At 39.0% G+C, this 22,222-nt stretch overlaps 1 protein-coding gene and 1 long non-coding RNA gene across 13 annotated transcripts in view; one reads left to right on the forward strand and one right to left on the reverse strand.

The window, feature by feature from the left end:
- Positions 1-22,222, reverse strand: part of COL11A1 (collagen type XI alpha 1 chain) — a 235,611-nt gene that overhangs the window by 85,359 nt on the left and 128,030 nt on the right. For 7 of the 11 annotated variants that reach the window (XR_005822190.1, XR_005822183.1, XR_005822184.1 and 4 more), the window contains 10 exons: positions 19,074-19,127; positions 18,036-18,143; positions 17,455-17,508; positions 17,330-17,365; positions 17,169-17,222; positions 16,170-16,419; positions 13,913-14,025; positions 13,035-13,103; positions 12,063-12,331; positions 229-506 (listed from right to left, as the gene is read on the reverse strand). Coding sequence is in view for 3 of the 11 variants with exons in the window: in XM_040565891.1 (XP_040421825.1) it covers positions 11,395-11,541; positions 12,098-12,331; positions 13,035-13,103; positions 13,913-14,025; positions 16,170-16,419; positions 17,169-17,222; positions 17,330-17,365; positions 17,455-17,508; positions 18,036-18,143; positions 19,074-19,127 (1,119 nt within the window). In the remaining 8 variants the exon portion in view is untranslated. Of the gene's footprint in view, positions 1-228; positions 507-9,815; positions 11,542-12,062; positions 12,332-13,034; positions 13,104-13,273; positions 13,369-13,912; positions 14,026-14,593; positions 14,703-16,169; positions 16,420-17,168; positions 17,223-17,329; positions 17,366-17,454; positions 17,509-18,035; positions 18,144-19,073; positions 19,128-22,222 lie in introns of those variants that run through there. The other 4 variants (XM_040565891.1, XM_040565892.1, XR_005822189.1 and 1 more) reach the window with 3 other exon arrangements.
- Positions 363-16,963, forward strand: LOC121074175. 2 transcript variants are annotated; one of them, XR_005822192.1, is made up of 6 exons: positions 363-504; positions 5,260-5,351; positions 12,061-12,235; positions 13,269-13,368; positions 14,594-14,702; positions 16,273-16,963. It is a non-coding gene; the product is annotated as an uncharacterized LOC121074175 (long non-coding RNA). The 2 variants fall into 2 exon arrangements; XR_005822191.1 differs by lacking the exon at positions 5,260-5,351.

Here is a 22,222-nt window from a genome sequence, read left to right on the forward strand (position 1 = left end):
GCCGTAGATAGATACTAACTCATGGGCTGCATGTCATTTGTTTGATGTGATAGGGGAGAAAACACGAGTGTGAGGTGCCACTGACCTCTGTGTGCCATGGGCAGCAAAGTTAGACTTGAAGGGGGGAAAAGAACCCTGACAAATAACATCAGGATCACGGGTAAGAAGGAAGTGGGGTGCATCTCTTTTACACACACACAACTGCACGCGCGGGGGCTCAGAAATTACCTCACAAGCTATAAAACTGTCGCCCCTGATGCGAGCCCAGCCACTTGCCCTGAAGCGGTGCAGAAGAGGAGCCGGTAGGCGCCCTCTGGCGGTGGCTAACGGCGCTAACGGTCCCGCAGCCGGGCGGGCCGCGTGCCACCGTCCTGCGCTTGCGCGGCGGCCGGCCCGGCCCAGCCGTGCCCGTCGGGCAGTGGGGAACCGGCAAAGCTCCCACAGTGGCTTCGGCTCCGTTCCGCTCTGCTCCGGGGTCATCTTCCTGCCTGCCTGCAACGACTGGTGGGTGGCGCTTCTTCCTTTTGGCTTTTTTTTTTTTTTTTCCCACCTCCACGTAAAGTGAATTTTTTAGACGTTCTATCCGTGTTATCGAAGCCTTGCTGTGCATAGGCTTTGCAGACTATGGGATTTATCCCTTTCTGCTTTTGTGTCCATGTTACAGCACCGTCCTCTGTGAGTAGGAGTTAGCCCACATGCATTTACAGAGATTTGAAAATAGACATGAAGCTCAGTACTCCTTCACTGCATTTAAATAGGAGGGGGCTCAATGCTACCTGGCTAGCACTATATACATAATGAAAATGTCGCTGTGTTCAAGAGCGAGAGCCCAAAAGTACCTCGGTGTCTTTGCTTCCTCAGAGTTATGTGTCTCATTAGAGTTAAATGTATCATTTCATATACCATCAAAGTTGAGTTCCACTTGGGTAATGTGTATTCAAATTTGCTGTATATCTATATGAAGTATTTATCGTTGTGCATATTAAGAAGGTATTAACTAACTGCATGCGTATGTGTTGTGGTCCTTGAAATATCCTCTTCTAAGATAGTCTATGCCAAGGATGCATGGAGCATCCGGGCCAGTCACAATACGGTGCTTTTGCCACTCATTTCCGGTTAGACTCACTTCAGCTTCCAATACAGTTAACTGCTGGGATCCCCCTGTCACGCCAGAAATACAGATGGGCTCTGGCCCTTTACAGCTTGATGGCATTAGAGTACATTGTGCACCGGTGTCTACTAAAGCCTTATACTTCTGTGCATCAGACGTGCCAGGCCATCGAATCCACACAGTCCAATAAACTCGGTTGTCCCTTTCCTCCCCCTGGCTGGAGGCAGGGCCCCTCTAGTCCTGGTCAGAATCTTCATTTCTGTGTTTAAAAGACTGCCTGCTAGAAGTTGGAAAAGCAAACTTTTCAGAGAACCCCTTTCTCCCGATTGTTTTCTTTTGCAACTCACGTACCCGTGCCTCTAGGGTCTCAGTAGATTTTCCATCCCATTTTCTCATGTCCTCTCCATGGTCACGTAGGTAAAACCACAGGGTGGCGCGGGGTGTGTACCCACCATATTGTCTTCTTTGCACGGATGCACGTTTACCCCTAATAGCCGAGACGCTGGTTTGTACAGGTGGGGAAGAAAATACACTCTCTTTAAGTTGGTGGACCTCTTCAAAAAGTTTCTCCAAAGTATTCTCTTTTAGTTGGTGGCCACTGGTTTGTTCAGGTGGGGGGGAATGTAAATTCTTTTTAAGTTGGTGGACCTCTTCAAAAAGTTTCTCCAAAGTATTCTCTTTTAGTTGGTGGCCACTGGTTTGTTCAGGTGGGGGGGGGAGATAAATTCTCTTTAAGTTGGTGGAACTCTTCAGAGAGTTTCTCCACAGCCGAGACGCAGGCCTGTAGGGAAGAGGAGAGATTTCCTTCGTACTCCCGGAGTTGTTTAGCCATGTCACCCACTGTGGGATCTTCACCGTTTTTCCAGGTTATTATTGCCAATGTGCTGGCCCATGATGATGGTGCATTCCGTACAAACTTCCGCCATATGGGTCGAGTACACTGGACTTCATCTGGATCTGTGGATGTTTGTGCGTCGTCTAGGTCCTTATAAATTACTTCCCGTACGGCTAATTCCCTCAGGTACTGAATTCCCTTCTCCGTGGTGGTCCACTTGCCTGGTAGACATACAAGTTCTTCCTTGTAGGGATACCTTCCCTTCACAGCTAACAGGAGACGCCTCCAGAGGCTGTGAGATCGTGCTCCATCTCCAATTGCTTTGTCAATGCTTGCATCTCTAGCAAGGGATCCCAACCGCTTGGCTTCCCTGTCCTCTAATTCCACACCATTGGCTCCAGTGTCCCAGCACCGGAGCAGCCAGGTGACAAGCTGTTCACCTATACAGCGACCAAAATCTTTTCGCACATCTCGTAGCTCACGCTGGTATAGGGTTCGGGTAGTTACTGTTGATTTTCTGACATCCTCATCCTCATCTTCATCCTCCTGCACACTTGATGGCCCAGCCTCGTCTTCTCCACACCCAGACTTAGCAGAAGACTTTCTGCGTTCTAAACGACCTGAGTCTCTATACCATTTTTTCACCTTTTCTACAGGGGCAACTTGCATTGCTACAGCTCGCCTCTCCGACCCAGCCACAGGGTCTGCCACAGGGGTTGGAATACCCTCTGCAGGGGCAACTTGCACTGCTACAGTTTGTTTCTCCGACCCAGCCACAGGGTCTGCCACAGGGGTTGGAGTACCCTCTGCAGGGGCAACTTGCACTGCTACAGTTCGTTTCTCCGACCCAGCCACAGGAGTGGGAACGGCTGCGGGAGCTGGAACGGCTGCGGGAGCTGGAACGGCTGCGGGAGATGGAACAGCTGCGGGAGCTGGAGCTGGAACGGCTGCGGGAGCTGGAACGGCTGTGGGAGCTGGAGCCGGGACGGCTGCGGGAGCTGGAACGGCTGCGGGAGCTGGAGCTGGAACGGCTGCGGGAGCTGGAACGGCTGCGGGAGCTGGAACGGCTGCGGGAGCTGGAGCTGGAATGGCTGCAGGAGCCGGGACTGGAACGGCCGCAGGGTCTGTCACTAGGTTGATAGTAGCATCAATTGCAGCTCGATAGGCACAAGCCAGACCCCAGCACGCCACAGTGATTTGTGTCACTTTGGAACTGCCAGAGTCATGACACCTTTTTTTTCAAGCATTCTACCAGTTTTTTAGGATTTTGCAGTTGTTCAGGGGTGAATGTCCAAAACACTGGAGGTGCCCACTGCCCTAGAAACCTGCCCATATCCTCCCACACTCCCTGCCACTTGCAAATATCCTGCCTCAAGACAGATCTCCGGATGAGATTCCTAAGTAGTTGTTTAACCTTAAACAAAACCTGAAGCGCATTCAGGAGACATAACAACAAGAACATGCTGGTCTGAGTATCCCAAGGATATTCAACATCTTGGAGAGCTACCGTAACTAGCTCGGGGGATAAGAGGGTGGTGAAGGAGGAAGGGAGAGTGAACAGGTAGGAAAAAATATCTTCCCCGTCCCCTCCACAGATTGACTCCCTGATGAAAAAAGGCAATAGGTGTAATTGCTAATAGTTTCTGAGATATGGTTTCCGAAGTATAGAGTCGACGACAGTGCTGAGTACAAATACCAGGTTAGAGTCATGACCAGATATCTCATCATTTCATAAGCCATCGTTACACCACACAGTACCATAACAATCTTAAACCAGGGCCCGGAAAGGATAAACAGCACGACAGGGAGCACATACAGAAAGTAACTTGCTATAAAACTCAATTTGGGAAACAGGCACAGCAGACTTGAGATTAAGGCAATCAACATTGTGACTAGCAACTATTAAGCAGGTCGAATACTTATACCAATTTTAGTTTAACACACTCTGGTCAAATCTGTCGATATCTCAACCCTTCGAGCCCCACATTGGGCGCCAAATGGACTGTTGTGGTTTAGCCCTGCTGGCAGTCAAACACCACACAGCCGTTCGCTCACCCTCCCCCCTCCCTCTCCGGGATGGGGGAGAGAAACGGGAAAGTGAAGCCTGTGAGTTGAGATAAAGACAGTTTATTAAGACAGGGAAAAGAATAACAACAACAATAATAATAATAATAGTATTAATAGTAATAATGTGTACGAAATAAGTGATGCACAATGCAATTGCTCACCGCCCGTTGACCGATGCCCAGCCTATCCCCGAGCAGCCGGCCCCCCCCTCCACCCCGGCTAGCCACCCCTATATATTGTTCAGCATGACGTCAGATGGTATGGAATACCCCTTTGGCCAGTTTGGGTCAGCTGTCCTGGGTCTGTCCCCTCCCAGCTCCTGCTGCATCCCTAGCCTGCTCGCTAGCAGGACAGAGCGAGAAGCTGAAAAGTCCTTGGCTTGGTGTAAGCACTGCTCTACAACAATTAAAACATCAGCATGTTATCAGCGCTCTTCTCATTCTAATCCAAAACATAGCACCCTGCCAGCTACTAGGAGGAAAATTAACTCTGTCCTAACTGAAACCAGGACAGTATGTTTCAGCCTTCAGCTTGGCTTTCAAATTTGTGATTTTGCTTTCATTTTGCTTTTATAGTAGATAATTCTAACTTACTCATTAAATTTAATGAGTAATCACACTGGCTAGCTGCTGTTTCTACGTGGTATGCTTGTGCATACAGTCATCAGAAAGATTATGCAAAACATGAGAAATGAATGCACACATGCAGAACTCATAATTCCATGGAATAGTAAAGAATCATTTAATTGGGAAATTTTTCAGGTTCATGTGTACTTTTTTTTTTTTTAATTATAACTTATTGCTTTCTCCAGGGAAATTTTCACACAAAGATGCAACACTAGATCAAATGTGATTCCTCAAGATACTATGGCTTTGTTTTGAGGCTGATGTGGTTCAGTGTGGTTAAATGGACCAACTTTTGTGTGCAAAAGGAGGTTTCACAGTCATCAGTATGAACCCTGTTGTTTTCATCTGACTTTGTTGTAGAGATAGTTCTCAGACAGACTGTAGCACTGCCTGACCCACCTGCATCTCTGGTAAAACACAGGCAATGACAAAGGCTGCTTAATTTCTATTCTTAATGTGGATATGTGGATTGCTCAGATGAACTTTATGCTCTATGTGTCTGGCAGCATGTTAGTGTCGCTCTGCGTAGATTTCCAAGTCCCCTCTTCCTCCCTTATTGTCCTCTCTTCCTCTTTCAAGTACCTGACCTTAAAAGTTAAGCCTCTCATCCTCCTTTTCAGATGCCCTGTGCTTTTCAGTACCACCGTAAAATGTGGCTGCTCCATGAGAATAAAGAGCTCCGGCAAGGGAAAAAACTGAGGGAATGCCAGAGGTAAACTTAGGGAGGGAAAGGAAAGCAAGGGACAGGCTCCTGGCTGCAGCCAGTGCGGCAGACATTTGTGACACCGTTTCCCACAGAGGTCTGTGGTGTTTGCTACTCCTTTTAGGTGTGGTTGTTATGTATGAGTTTTGCTGCTACTTCTTAACTAGGAGGCTGGTGCACCCTTCTGCTTCATAATGACTGTGAAAGGCAAACCTTGACCACTGCTGTGCACCAGAAATCACATAGGATGCTCCCAGACAGGGCCATGATTTCTCACCCTGTAGCCCAGGTTTGAGGAGTGGAGGGAGCCAAGTCCTGCTCACATCGTCCATTCTGTTGTACACAGAGAACTATTTTTGCTTGGTTTTATTGTACCTTTTATATGGACCCTTATTCAACTGTCAGTATTGTACTCACCTCCTGTCCCCTTGTGCATGGGGAAACAATCTCAGTGTGGAAAGTAGGGGACCTCCTACCAGTCAAATATTTGCACTCAGTTTGAAAAACAAACAAAAAGCACAACCACAACAGGAAAAACATTTTCCAGTTTCAAATGGAAACGTCACAATTTAGAAGGGGGGAGGTGAAACATACTTTGTACTGTTGAGAAATGGGAATGCTATGGAAATTTTTACTCTCTAAGATTCCATTTTTGGCTCTCTCTGACAATAAATGTAGCTTTGATCTTAATATTTGTGCATTGAACAAGGCTGCAGGCCTAGAGCAAAGTGAATATTTCTGAAATCCTTCTGAGGAGTAACAAAGGGTGAGTGATCCCTATACATCAAAATCAGGAAGTTACTAAATAGTGAATGCTATGAAGATTATATATTTATGCATTCTCCAAAGCCTGAGCCCTCACATCATGCTGTGTTACCTTGTGAGCCAGTTTGGGCAACAGAACCACAAAGCAGAGCTACTGTCTCACCTGAACTATCGTTGAGGTGTTATTCTAATAGAAAAAGGTATAGGCTTGAGAGACTGACTAAAATATAAAACCTTAACTCTTTTTTTTTTTTTTGTTAATATTTGAGAGAAGGAAGCTCTTATGTCAGTAAAAATAATTCTAAATCTTTCTACTTTTCACTCACTTAGTTTAGCTGTTTTAATGAATGGTGCCTGCTACAGAAGTCATTCAAGTCAGTGCTAATAATCTGGGTGACTTCACTGGCCTTTCTGTATAAGATTCTGAGTAAACTAACAAATAGTAAATCAGTATGTTGGTTTCAGAAACAGTAACTGTATTAGAATGGTGTCTGTGATCCTGAGCTCAGTTGACAATCTCAATGTTTAGTTAATATTTCCCATTTAAAAACTCAGGTTTGTGGCTCTACTCTATATTTATTTTGCTCTTACACCAGGGAGGTACAGAGTTTGGAGGCTGGGCCTCTGCAAGCCACACACACAACATCAGGGCATAGTGCTGTTACAGAACTTGCCGTGCTGTGACTTTTTTCAGTATCTCTGTGTATGAAGTATTTCAGGGTGAGATGGGAACTGAATGGGAGGCTTTGGTGTTCCTACCTTGTCACTGGGATGGCCTTGGGGCTCTGGACAGCTTTGTTGTTCCAGCCCTGTGGACTCGGAAAGATTCTTTTAATTATCCGTTACCTCCTCACTACAGTGAAAACATAGCAGAAGATCCAGTTTAGAGAACTTCTGAGACTAGAGAAAAAATGTTTTTCTTCTTGCAAAGAATTTTGCTGATCATCACATAAGGCACATAGCAAACACAGAATCAGTAGATGGCTTTGCATACTGTAAAATAGTTCTGACGAGTACTTACATTTGTCATCTTTGATGTATATAGAGGGAGACATGATAAATGTTCCAGCAACTATTCTGTTTACTGTATAATTTGAAGAGTGATTAATTTCCCATTTTCTTGTTATCTGTTGAGGGCTTGTTGACAGTGTTTATGGCAGATATTTTTTGTTTCAGAATCATGAAGGAGGTTGAGTCTCCATGCTGAGTCTTAGGTTGCTCTGAAAATACGAGCGAGTATGAGAAAAAGCAATAACATTAGTCACTTGGGTGTATAAGGGCTGAGAATCAGAAAATTGAAAGCTACTACCCTTATTAGTTTGTAATATCTCATGAAATATATATTAGACGTTGAAAGGCAAAGAAGTGGTCAGCATCATCCACCATAATGCAAATTAACAAATAATGATGAAAGGAAATCTGATAACAGGATTGAGGTTTTTACGGGAGAATGAGCTCTGGTCTGAACAGAACAAATGGCATGAATAAATGATGACATGGCACAACCAGGAGAGGGAAAACATGCATTGACTGCTTATTTGTGTATTTTATCATAACCCACTGACTGGTCCTTGATTTCTTGGTCATCTGCGATTTACAGAAATTATGTTTTAGTAGTGCATAATGTAATTGGAGCAAATTGGATCAACCAAAGTTTAATTTTCATCTGCATTTTAATCACTGTACTAGTTAGGTTTTGTAATGCCTCAGCAAGATTTAGCTGTGATGCCATTGTGATATTTTTTTTTTTTAAAAAAAAAAAAAAAAGACCATACCAGGAATCAGTGAAGACAGTTAGATCCCAGTCCTGATGCTGAATCCTTAATCCTGTCTGTCTTACTGAAGTTAGCTGTGTTTTGATGAGGATAACGTCTCTCCACCTTTGGGAAACTGGAAACAAAGTCAGGGTCTGGCAAAAGTCTTGATAGAACCTAGACAAAATATGTCCATGGTAGTATTGAGGGCTTTGGCTTCATCCTGTCATTAGAACAGAGCCTTCATTCTCATAGCTGAGAAGAAAAAAAAAAAAAAAAAAAGCCCAATTTTGGCTAAAGCAGCACGTCTGCATGTCTGTATGTTTGCAGCCTTCTTCACTGTAATAATCTTTGATGTCCTTATTGAAAAAAAAAAAAAAAAGGAAAAGGAAAAAGAAAAGAATGTATAGCTTTAGAGCAGCCTACTCCTTTGCAGTATTCTTGGCATTGCTTTTTACCAAATCAACAATGAGACTTTTTGATAATTTATACGCCTAGAAATGGAACACAAATATGAATGGTTTTGGGTAAATATAATAGATATGACATTCAGTATCCCGTCTTTGTCATTTTCAAGTTATTTTTGGTGTCTCATACTGTAGAGGATGTTCATTCACAAGAAAATGTGTGTATATAATAGAAAATCAGTTGCTATCATGGCATCTCCTACTAGTCATTAGCACATTAAGCTCTATTTTGTAACTAACAAGGCTGTCCCCGAAGGGGGGGGGGGGGGGGGCGGTCTTAAGTAAATAACTGTGCTCACTTTTTAAGAGAGATTATAGCTTTTTATTTCACAAGGTGATTATCGGTCTTAGGCATAATGACTGCCCATTTAGAGTGAAAAGATTAATTGAATTTTAGGAAGTTTTACAGGAGATGTGCTGATCATGATGAGTTGATATTTTCCTATTCTGGATAAGGAAGAAGAAAGGACAGAGAAAGAGAAGCAGCTTTATGTCTAAACACAGGACTGTTTATACCTCTACAGGCATGGCTTGTCTTTTAGATCTCCATCATGTGTCAATGTTATTCTGGACAGAACATTGCCCCAGTCTGTAATTTTGTTTGTTGGCTTGAGGGCGCTGTGTATCTACTTGTTGCATTTCCATGCAACATTACAGCCATATACTTATTTGTAGTGAGGAAAATGTATGCCATCTCCACTATGGCTTTTCTCTGTTTAAAGAGAGGCTCAAAGCAGACTATAGCAATATTTCCCAGTCTGGTCTGCGGTAGCGTGAAACCTCAAGATCACAGAACATCCAATTTCTGTGTAGTTAGCTTATAGAGGTAAAGTCCACCTGTCGTGTATTTCTGTGATTAAACAGGTTTTTCACTTGAAGTGTGAAAAATACTGATCCTTGTTTTCTTATAGGCTTGCTTGAAAATGGAATTTAACTTGTGTAGTCCCAGGTGACATAAATCATGTCTCTACCTTGGACCCCTCACCAGTTCTGCCTGAGCTAGCTAAAAGAAAGTACAGGAGATGTTGTGTTGTGATATGTTCTAGGTCATGGTCTAGTTCTTGTCTTCTGTTTCCCATCAATAAATAGGGTCATTTGTCTACCTTGTGGGAGCCTACAGGGGTAAGAACAAGATGGTGAAGCACTTGGACACTGTAGCATGCAAGACAGTGTCTGGGTAAAGAAGTTCAGGATTCTGTCTTGCATAGGACTTTGATAGTATTGCATGGATTTGTAGCTGCAGCAGTCAGCATAAAGTAGATGTGAAGTTAGCTAGATCAGCCCCTGCTGTGTACTGCCAATAAATAGCAGGATCAGTATCTCTTCTGGTAACACTTCTTGTCCTAGCACTATTGCTGAGTACCTGGCAAGATATGCAGTAAGATTGTTTTTTTTTGAGGCTGGATGGTCTGGAAGCAGAGTGAAGTTACAGTAATGAGAGCAGGTGAGGTCTGGACATTGAAAAGAAAAAGAATGACCAATCCAGGTAGACAAGACTTGACTTTATTAATAAAATTTGTATTTTTCTCTTTGAGGTGACAGTTACAAACTTTGGTTCAAAAATAAAAGAAAATATGAACAGCAAGAAGTTGACCTTTGAAATCTCAGTTTTACATGTATAAACGTGCATGAGAGAGAACCAGTTGGAAATGAGCCAGCAGAAGCTAGTACTATTTAATTTAACAATTTATAAGAAATAGAAACAAACATTTATTTTCAAGTCTTACATATATTATGAAAAATAATTACAAAAGGATTTGTGTTGCAAAGTTAAAATGTAATTTCTACTTACAGCTACCTGAATAAAATGTTCAGAGGGAAGGCCAAACCAACTTTTTGGGTGAGAGTTGAAGAGCTAATGGTAGCAGTTTGGGTCAAAGACAGCTTTGTAGGAAGCAGTCCCCTATGTGTTGCTTAGCAACTATGTAGAATCACATGACCTAGACATATTGCATCCCTGGCCTTCAGTTGAAATAACAGGAAAAAATAATTCATATTAATGGGACAGGCAAATATTGTACAGGACCATTCTGTGGAACTTCTAGTATTCAGTTCAAGAAGCAAACATCCATTATTGCTTACATAAAAATCTAAGTAAACACTGCAAGAAATCCATAAATAACTGTTTAGAATCCAGTTTTAATACTTATGCAGACCAAATAAGCACAATGGAAACAAAATCAGATGAGAAACGTTTAAAAAAAAAAAAAAAGCTATATGACTGATTTAATTCACACAGATTTTAACAGAAGTTTTTTTTTTTTTTTTTCTTACATGTTTCCCCTACCCAAAAATATAAACTTGTTTATTTTAGGTATATACAGGTTTCTTATGAAATTCTGGAATTGGAAAAGAAAAAAAAGTCTGAGGTATAGCACCATGGAACACAGCACCTTTGGGAGTGCTTTCATTATTGAAATTCATCATCATGGAGTAATATCTGCAGAAAAGGGATTTGAGTGTGCTGCTTAAGATCTTCCAGTTTGGCCACTTTAAGTTTTTTTGGCGACTTCAAATAACAAAGCTCTTCAACAAAAATATATACAAAGGGATTTTTTTATTGATCAAAAATGGAATTGGCTTCACTGGCAATTACATTTTTATTTTTTCAGAATACATACACGGTATTGACAATGTAGTTTTGTAATTATAAAATAAGAGCCAGATGCAATTCAGAGACACATGCAAGTTTTGGAAATGGACAGAGAAATAACAGTATAGTACTGTACATAGAATAATTACAATTTATTAAACACTTTCATAACACCTCTGTTGTAATTGAAGGAGCACCATGTCTTATTTTTTTTTTTCACAGCACCAAAAGAATTCAAAGTGTGGTGTTGATAAAGTGAGCCCTATGTTGTCTGTCTGTGCCACAGCATTCTTGCAAAATTAGTTTAAGTCATGTGATTCTGGCCCTACAAGGGCAACAATAACTTTCTAGATGAGACACATACACAGCAAGACATTTTCTATGCCATCCTTATTCAAAACTTGCATGTGGCAGGAAGTGGGTTGGTAGCACCAAAGTGCAACATTTTTGTTGATTTGATCTTTGTCTTAAGTTTAACCAAGGAAGCAGACAGGACCAACCTCAAATCCAAACTTTTGGTTCTGATCACCAAAGTCATTGATCATCACATCAACTATAGGCACTTGGTCTATTTTGGGTGTGTTGATTTCAATCACGGTCTTTCCATAGCCCTTTCTTGACTGTTAAAAAAAAATCAAAAAAAAAAAAAAGCAAATGGTTACATGGGAGGAGTTACATGGTTACATATCAGAGGAGTAAGCATGTGCTGTAGATCTTCATACTCTACCTCTGTAGTGTGGCATTAATAAATGATTGCCTTTCATGCGTCAGATGTTACAAACTCTAAAGTTTATATTTTCATTGGATTTTATTTATAACGTAAATATATTCTGCTCATGGACTGCCTCCTCTTGTTATGCTAGTTTGCTTTTAATATTGTGGTCATACTAGCAAATAGTCTAGTTTCAGCACATTGATGCTGACAGCCTGTATCCATGCCAGGTTTGTTCTATTTCTGTTGCTTGGCTTATGAAAATAATAATTATTTCTGTTCATATATAAAAATTGAATAAGGGACTAGTGAACTGCAGTTAAAAACTACTAAAAGGTAGTCTATTAAAAATAAAGTCTTTAGAAAGCTTTTTGTCAGGGGAAACCTGTAAAATAAATGAATGTTTGATTTCTATTTTAATTGACAGGTTGGTTTTGTAAAGAATATTCTGAACATTTACTTACTGCACAGCCATCGTGAAGCGCTTTGATGTATGGATTGTTGTCGTAAGACATCTCTTCATCATTTGATCCTAAGAACCTTAGTGCTTTGTCATAGCTGTCAGAAGATGCATCATGCCAAGCTACGGACTGATGACAATTGTAAGTGAAATTTTGTCTGGCAGAGGCACTCAGTAGTTTAAGGAATGTCATTTGGACCATATTAATGGAATTGCCTTCAACATCCAAATAGGAAAGCTGGAAAATATAAGAATTCACATAAACATTTATTCGTTCCCTTTGTTAAAATGCAAAACAAAATTATTTTTGACAGAAGAACCACATAACTGTCCTTAATAAAAAAATAAACCTACACATACCATTTTATGGGATTTTTAAGTTCAATAAAGCTATGACTCTAGTTTTTCTTGTCATAGCAATATATTTAGGATGAAGAACTATATATTTTAGCTTTGTTGTAATGGGCAAGACAGAGAATTACCCCTATATAGTGTAAAACAGCAGAATTTCTTTGGGAATCTGTTTTTAGTTAATTATAAAGTTATGTCAGTCTGCAAGCTCATTTTTGCATATTCAGTATATTTCCAGTTATTTAGACTGGAGCACGGGATTTGTGCTCCAGCTGCTTTACTTAGGTTCAGTGGTAATGTGTGGTCTGCCGGAAGCCAGGTCTCACTGTCAGCTGAGTGGGTGACTACCAGGATTGTTGTGCATTTGCAGTACAGTGGGACAAGACAGGGCAGGTGCCTGCTGTCCAGTGGCAAGAGGCCATGTAACTGCTACAATATCTAGGGCAAAAGAGCTGGAACTGAAAAGTCTGAAGTTTATTATTATTTATATATTATAAAATTCCTTTTTGAAGGATTTGATCCTTCCTTTGATTTTGAAGGATTTTTGATACTTGATTTGTGAATAGCTGTATGCTGTAATGGCCACTTACAAGTTTGCCCCGCTTAAATTCACTAAACCAAGATCCTGGATTCTCCTTTGGCCATGATGAAATTCTAACCTGTGTGGTAAAACAGTGGAAATATAAATATTTAGAACATATGTTAACAGATAAGAAGTTTTTAAATTACCTGAAACAAATTTCACATAAGATACTAAAGAATGGTTCTTTCTGAGTCCTCAGCCTCTGTAAAAAACACTAAAATAGGATGTTTTTCTGGTATAGAATACCTTCAGATTAGTGACTTTAAATGGAATCCAAGGTGATAGCTTATAAAGAGAGAGAATTCTATTTAAGGGAGACACTGTTGTCATCTAAGATTCAGGTAAATTGTTAGTGTAAATTGTTCCTGTGAAGAGTGTCTAAATTAGAGTTTTCATTGGTGTTGATGCTGATAGATCGATCTCATTTGGATAAGCTTTTAGAAAGCCTTCCTCTATACCATATACCCCTCAGGGGTAATTTATACCAATGGCAGAGGACACTGTTTATATACAGTGTTCTACATATACTTATAAATTAATAGATATAAATGAACTCACAAAAGAAACATACTAAGAGTTTAACTTTTACATGACAAACCCTAGATCACGCATTTCAACCTGTTGCCCAGCTAGGCTGCATTATGTAATGCAGTGAAAGGTTAGCAAGCAGGTGTACAAAAGCTCTGTCTAAGCAAAAGAGTAGAAATGCTGTTTGTTAACTCGGTGTACCATTTTACTGCTTCATTCTGATTTATGCAAATTTAAATGTAATCAGAAAGACAGATATATGAAAATGTGACAGTGTAATTATCCTGTTTAGTTCAACATTGCAATAGTATAGTAGGATCTGTCAACAGCCAACTGAAAACACAGATTGGTACTTACTCCTTCAGATTTCTTATCTGGGTAGATGCAAGTTTCCCCACCTGCTGTGAAATTGCAGTACACTTTGAAGGAGTCTCCAGAACAGCCCTGGTTAGGATCAATCCAATATTCCCCTAAAACATAAAGAAAAAATTTGCCTTTGATCATGGAAATGGTATTTGGAAGATTGTAATCAGGTTTTACTACCTAATAGTTCTCCAGAGATTGTGGTGAAGTTATCTGAATGATGTGAAAACCCTTTCTCTTCAAAGAATCACAGAATGGTTGAAGTTGGAAGGGACCTTTGGAGGTCATCTGATCCAACCCCCTGTTCAAGCAGGTTGCCCAGGAACACGTCCAGGTGGCTTTTGAATATCTCCAAGGAGGGACACTCCACAATCTCCCTGAGCAATTCACCTTCAGGACTGCTTAGTCATCGTCACAGTAAAGAAGTGCTTCTTGATGCTCTGATGGAACCTCCTGCATTTGTAGTTTGTTGCTGCTGCTGTTGTTTATGAATATAACACCAGGATCAAAGTCTATTTTTATCTAAATCCTTTTGTTTCCTTCCTTCCCTTTCATTCCTCTGGTTTCCTTCCTTTTCCCTTTCCTTCTCTCTCCTCTCTGCTTCTCTTTCTTATTAAACTGTTTTTGTCTCAAGCCACACATTTTCTAATTTTTGCCCTTCCAATTCTCATCTAGCCAGGTGGAAGGGAGCAGTGAGCAATCTGCTGCGTGGTGCATAGCTGCTTATGGGGGTTAAACCACAACAGATTGGCATGATTGAGGATTCCAGCCCTACAATGCTAGGGTGAGTAAAGGCTGGGGATGAAAGAGAGGTGCAGTCAATCTGAGGTCCATTAAAAATCAGTACATTTTAAAATCCACCATTCTAATTATAACGATGATTTCTGTGATGTGGGTCCTTATCTCCAGATAGTTTCACAGCAGGAAAGCAAAGATTTTCTGACACTAATGTTCTAATCGACTTTCAGGCAAATAGCAGAGGTTTTGAAGAGTCATGACAAATCCTTTCACTGGTTCTGTATTCTGAATACAGAGTATAGACAAAGCATTTATCGTATTTTTAAAATTCTATTTATTCAGGCTGTATTTATTGAAAACAGTCTTTCCTACATGCAAGTCTTGCCCATGCAGAATTTTGTATTTTAACGACTGCATTTACTTTTATTTTAACAAGAATAAGATTCCTTTGATTTGAAGAAGGCTCCAAACAATAAGCAAATACTGTTAAATGAAGAAGACAAATGTGTTTTATAAAAACCATTCATTATTACGGAGGTACTGAATTGTAAAATATGTACTTTTTATATAGCACACACACTGCTTAACTACTCCTCAAGGCAACCATCTGTTTTTATCTATCTAGAGTGAAAGCAACAGAGTATTATTAAGCTGTCAAAATCTATTTTTTCTCCCATTTAAAAACAGAAAAATATTGCTCTGAACTGGGAAAAAATATCCATTGCAATAGAAAAAAAGTATGAAAGCTTGAAAATTGTGTGAAGGTTGACTTTCATTTAAAACCTTTCCAAAGGGGGTAAATTCAGTTACAAAAAAAAAGAAAAGAAAACAGAATATAATTAAATGAAAATAGTCCTTCAGAGCACAGTGCCTAGTTTGTACTATTCTGCATTTTATTAAGCTAGTGCTTAGTAGCATTCAACAGTACTAGAGAAACTTGAATGTGCATTTGCTGAATGACACAGGACAAACAGAGGTCATTCTGGACTGAATTATTGTTTCTAAGGATAAAAGAATAGTAACTTTCTGAGTCACATTCAATAATAAATCACATATAATACCCGTGCTGCTTTCTATATTATACTAAGCAGTTACTAAAATAATTGTCGTTTCTCTTAAAACCTAGAAGCTGTTCCAGTATGCTGACATTTGTGATTTTACTTCCATTGATCTAAATGGCATCAGTCTTTCACTCCTCTCCTGTTTGGATAATTCTGGAAATGCAAGGCCTACCTTCCTGAACAATCAGTTTTTTTCTTAGCAACTTGAAAGTTTTAACTCCAAAACCAGATCTGGTTATGTATTTAAAGAATCACGGCTTTTACCAACAGAACATCTCTATACTCACATTTTATAAACAGAACCCTTTTATACCTGCAAAAATGGATTTAGTGACACTGTATTTATTGAGCAACTATATTAACCATCTATCAATAATTAATGATTCTGCCAAAGTATCGTAGCAGATCATAACTGCAGCCTTGTTTGCCTTTGTCATGCAATATTAACATACCGTCTGGGAAGTCTGGGTGGCAGAGTTGCAAGTCTTTGCAAGTTCGGGCTGGGTTGTTCTGAGTGCCCATTGGATACTTCATATGCTCAATGTCTTGTTTCAGTGAATTCAATGAACCAAATATCTCTTCCATACCATCGGAATAATCCAGAATATTATCACCAGCATCAGACACCATATAATCAGGAGATCTTCTAGTCTTTTTGGGTGACTGGATTGGCAGCGGCTGGATTACTTCACCTGGAGGACCCTGAATGGAAAACATATCTGTTTACCTTTTCTGTTGGTTTTCCAGATGCATAAATACACAGAGGAAGACGAAAGAACATGACATGAAGATGCTTTGAATAGAGCTTCTACAATTTGTTTATTTTACTTATTTCATTCAGATTTATGCCAAAACAGATTGTGGCAGGCCAAGACATTGTTTTGCTCTAAACTCTTCCCACTCCATTGCTGTTTGGGGAAGAGTATGCTGCCCTCACGTAAGTGTGCAGAACTCATTTGTGATTGCCTTTTCATCCCCAGCAATTACCTGAAGCGGAGGCATAGCCTATAGCAAACAAAAACTGTGGGTGTTCCCTATGATAAAACTTTAAAATTCCACTTGGGGTCTATAAAGCAGTACTTCATTTCAGAAAATTGAAACAATTCATTCAGATTTCGACTGTTTTCATTTTAGATTTTTATGCTATGGAAAAGAAGTAGTAGAAACAGGAGAGTATGAACAGCAGGAAACTGAAATCATTCTGTTTTCTGTGCTTCCATATGACACATTAAATCATCGCAGTTTTTTTTTTATTTCTAATGGATTTTTTTCAGAGCAGACAATGTATTTCTATGTGTGGTGGATTTCTGTTTCCTGACAAATTTATTTTCAAACAATCATTAATATTTTCCTTATCTGCAAGTTCACAAGTGCTGTTTTCAAACCCTGTCAAAACAGATACATCATGTCAGTACAATGTGCTTGTATGTCAAATATGAGTTCTTACTTACTGGAGGACCAGGTGGACCAGGTAAACCACTGTCTCCCTTTTGACCAGCAGGGCCCTATAAAGGGATGAAAGAAATGTAGTATTAACCATATTACATGATGTTAAAAAATAACACACAGAAATTAAGTACAAAACCAGAAAATATGGAGGAGAATTACTCACACTGGATCCTTTGGAACCTTTTGGACCTTGGGGACCCTATGGGGAAGAACATAGACACATAGTTGGAGTATCTTCCACACAACATGTGAATGTTTTGAACAGGAGGACTGGATGAAGTAACTTACAGGTAAACCAGGAGGACCAGGGGGTCCAAGTGGACCAGCAGGACCAGAAATTCCCTAAGAAAGAATAAGAGAATAAGTACAGAACTAAAGTATTTTACATACTAGACTGGATTCAGAAGTGCATATGTATCAAAAAGGTAGTCCTAGTAAGTGTCCAGTCCTGGTGAGTTTCGATTTAGGCTATTCACTAGAGTCCAAAATAGTCTTTAAAACATGATCTGACAGTTTGAGTTGCGTTTATAGTCACAACTCTCTTCACCTTCAGATCGGCTTTGAAGCCTCAATTTTTACACAGAGGCTTAAAACATGACTTAATAACTAGAAGAGAAGCTATTCTGGGTAGTACATAACAAGATTGGTGCTGTTAGTGTTATCTCAGCCCTAACTGAGGTGTATGTATCCTCCTGAAATGCTCTATGACCTGGTTTTAAGTTGTTTAGCTTCACCGTGTTTGTCCACTATCTAGGAGAGCTTTAACCTCTATCAGGAGGCTCTGGGTGTTAAGTGTTTATAGTAACTTTATATGTCTCTTTCAAGAAAGACACGCATATAACTTGAATGAAAGCACATGTTTTACTTACTGCGTCACCCTTGGCTCCAGGAGATCCCTGTGGGCCAGGAAGACCCCTATCACCCTTTTCACCCTGTTCTCCTGGAGGTCCAATCAGGCCAATCAAACCTGGATGTCCCTAAACAAGACAGAAGAAAGAGTGAGAACTCAATATTTATAAAATAGATGTGCTTTGCAAACACACAAATTAGAGCTTTCAAATGTCATCACAGTTGCTAGTTATCAATTAACTTGAAAAAATTACTCTGTGAGCATATTAAATGTTAATTGGCTTTTGAAGATTATTTGCAAGCTGTGAATGCTTATTCAGTGAGAGATCAAAGTGCACCACAGTCCTTTCTGAAACTGATGCAGAAATAACAATACCTATAGGTACAGATTACATACCAACTTTTACATTTTGATACTTATAAGCATATTACAGAGTCGCACACTTGATTCCACAGGTAATATAGCTGTATAAACAGCTGACCTAACCGTATAAACAAAAATCGTAATTCACAAGATATATTCATATCCTTTTCTCTATACGGTTCTTCCCTGATAAACAAGCAATCAATAAATTGTTGGGACTCTATTAGAAAATGGTATTCCAGATCTCTCAATCCATTATTTCAAAAAGAAAATATAGCTGAAAAATATTTACATTTTGTTGTTATAAAATTAAAATCTCTAATAATTTTTATTTCCTTTTTTTTTTTTTTTTTTTTTTGTGAAACCAAAGGTTCTATTTACATCAGTTTTTGTTTTCATTGAAAGGAAAAAAATTTGCATGGTCAATAGATTACCACACAGACAGTAATGTTTTTCTTTCTACATATCTCCAGGATATCTAATGTTACGTAAAACTTCACAATTACCACTAAAGCTATGGAAAGCTGATTGATAGATACCTAAGGTTGTCTTGCTTTCTGATACAAAAAAAAAAAAAAAAAAAAAAAACACAAAAAACCAGCATTTCTTTCTGCTAATTTTATACAGCCCTTTAGACTGGGCCAAAATAACAAAGGTACAAACAATGAATAAAAATATAGACATTCTCATATACCTTCTCTCCTTTGGAACCTGGATCTCCTTTCAGGCCAGGCAAGCCAGGTGGACCCTAAATAAATAAAGGGAAGAAATGTAAAAGTAAGTTTTTACATACTGCACAAATCGTGTTTTCTTGAAATATTTTAAAGGCAGAGTAACTCAAACTATGGAGGCATTCAGTGGTTGAGGGTTGTAATTTAGGGCTCAAGATAACATTGATGTGTATGTTTAACAAGGCATAAAGATGCTGCTGTAGCATTTAAATTTCTCTGTAATTAGAAATCTATAAAGAAGGAAAAGGCCAATTAAATTCTTAAACTGCACTGAAAGCATCCAGTAAGCTATGTGATATTCAAATAAATTTTCAACTGAATTTTTGTTGATTAGCTTAATTTTGCTTGTGCTTACGTTATGTGCTTTATTATTACTTCCACCTTAGTTGATGTACCTATCCAGTTTTAAGAGAGTAGTATGCATCTTCTCCTGTTTCTTATTTTAGCCCTTTATTTCATAAGGCAGTAGAAAATATCCCTTGTTTTCTACCAGTTTACTACAGCTCAGTAAGATTATTGCAGAATAAAAATCAGATCGTTTATAGTAACTGCTCCTCAATATTTTTTTGTTGGAGAACTACTTCATAATTTGATTCCATATTTAAGGTGTTGTCTTGGGATTATGGTTTCCTTGATTTGCAACCTGAAATTCCTGGATGATCATGAATTATGCATTTAAAGCTAAATTTTCTACTTTCTATATTTTCTAATTTTCTATATTTTTTAGGTACTTACATAGTTCACATCATATGAGCAGCTTACAATTTTTATTTGTATTTACAAACCATCCTTTCCACATCACAGTAAAAATGTTACTTTATAAAACTGAAAAAGAAATACTCTTTTCTAACCTGCAGTTGCTTCCGAAATATTAATGCTTCTTCCATCAGCTCATGAGAGGCTGATTAACAGCAAACAAAAAAAACTGAGTAAAAGTGAGAGTGCAGTGTTATGCATGTATGTAATCCAGTTGACATTGGTGGATTTATTTCTTTCAGATTTACAAGGGTGGGGACTTTAACTGGTCCTGAGAACGTAGACATGCTGTGGAATTATCAACATACTTAAACTAACCAACACTAATATTCTGTAGACTACAAACTCTCCTAAAAAAACATGCTTAAGTAGCGTTCATCTATTTCCCCAATCATATGAGAATATTCAGCTACATAGTATGTACTTGTAGGGTATCCTATAAGGATGGAAATGAATAAAATATTCACAGAGCAGTATTTCGGTAGGCTTTCAGAAGTTCAGAATATCTACCGGTCATGTAGTTTGAATTAATGTTTTGAATATGATGTTCAGAATTGCAATCAGTATTTCTGAAGTTTTAGCCTCAGCTAGCTTAAGGGGCCTTAATATTTTCCTGTCTCTAATAGCAATCCAACCTATGACCATATTTGATTTTAATTCCTTGACACTGTTTAGGAATTTTAATTCATACTCTAAAAACTTTTTATATGGTGGAATATAAGAGAAACATTATGCCCTATTTTGCTACAACCATTTTCCTCATTTTTAAAAAGTTAGACCCCTTGGAATTTGGAAGTTACCTAGAAGAAAGTTACTTAAATAATAGCCTGTAACACTGATGACATAAGATTATAAGAGAATTTAATAGACAGTGTCTCATAAGCATGTACTTATATATAATTATATATCTTAATATATGATACAATAATATTGAATTTTGAATATTTTTGATTTACTGCTATACAGACACCGTTCCAAGATATCTTCTAAGGTTCATATGAATAGCGATGATAGCTTTCTATAATTTGTACAGAATGAGGTGAAAAATTCAGGCTATGCCACGTATATGCAAGTACCAAAAAGGTATTCATTTCTCAGAGGCTATTAATCTCACACTGAACATGTATGCATTAGGAGGTGAGCTGCTAAACTAAGTCAGTATGTCGTCACTATTAGTCTCCTGCTGGCAGTGGACATCTGTGAAGTTATGATACGGATAGCAGTAATAAGTGACCTTTTCAACCTGGCACAGACTCAGAAGTGCCATAACACTTCATGTACAAAATATTATTCAGTGTGTATCCTTTCCATCTCTACTTCAGAATATCATTAGATGCAAAAGCCCAGACAAATACATAATTCATGAATAAAAGGTGAAATTTTAAAGCTTCTGGAATACAGAATCAGACATTCTCACCTGCAGTGTGTTGTGCTCTACTGTAAATCTACTCTCATACTCTTCTCCTGATAGCAAAACTGCTGGGGAGGAAGGGAATGGAAGGAAGGAGACCTCATCTCAACAACATTTACGTTATAAATTTTACTTAAAAACAAAGTTAAGTTGCAGCAGTACATCTAAAAAAGTTCTTGCTGAGCTGACAAGAAGCCAGTGCATTTGGGATAGATAATACACTCAGCTTCAGATTTGAATTGAATGCTTAAGTTCTCAAATGTTGAAGAGAGATTTTTGATTTTGATGATGTATTTGGAGGCTTCTGGTGACTGATGTGAGAAATTGATGTTTCTTACTGCAGAATAATTTTTCATTGGACTCTAGCTTCTTACTGGGGAATGCTCTCTGGAAAGATTTTGAGTTTGTGTATATGGCATAAGAGCAGAAACTTTCAGTGTTACGGCTACCCAAAGACCTGTATCCTCTTAAGTCCGTACAGGAAAGGAAACATGGGATTTCCTTCACACTTCATACACACGACCTTTCCTTTTGCCTTTAAGAATCATATCATATCTGAAATAGAGTATAGCCCCTTAATGCCCTAGTATCCTAAGGTAATCTTATCCTGTTAGCATAGTTAATCTTCAAAATAACAAAGAGTATATTTTACTAGAATTAGTAAAATTTAATGTGATAGCATTGCTCGCAGACTGTAAGATGTCTTCAGAGCGTAACGTTTTTTTTTCACCTAACTTTAACAGTCCATGTTTTGTTTTGAAGCTTCTTATTCCCTGCGTGTCATTGAACTGTGATGATATAGGTAAATTCTACTTCAGTGAATTTGGAGAGAAAGAGAGATGAGAACTTCTCACTAAATTGGATCACCTTTGTTTGACCTGTGAAGAATTAAAATGCTGGCCATATAGTTTGGATTTGAATTTCTACACATAATGCTGAATAAGA

This window comes from Cygnus olor, chromosome 8, assembly GCF_009769625.2.
Source record: "Cygnus olor isolate bCygOlo1 chromosome 8, bCygOlo1.pri.v2, whole genome shotgun sequence".
Lineage (NCBI taxonomy): Eukaryota > Metazoa > Chordata > Aves > Anseriformes > Anatidae > Cygnus > Cygnus olor.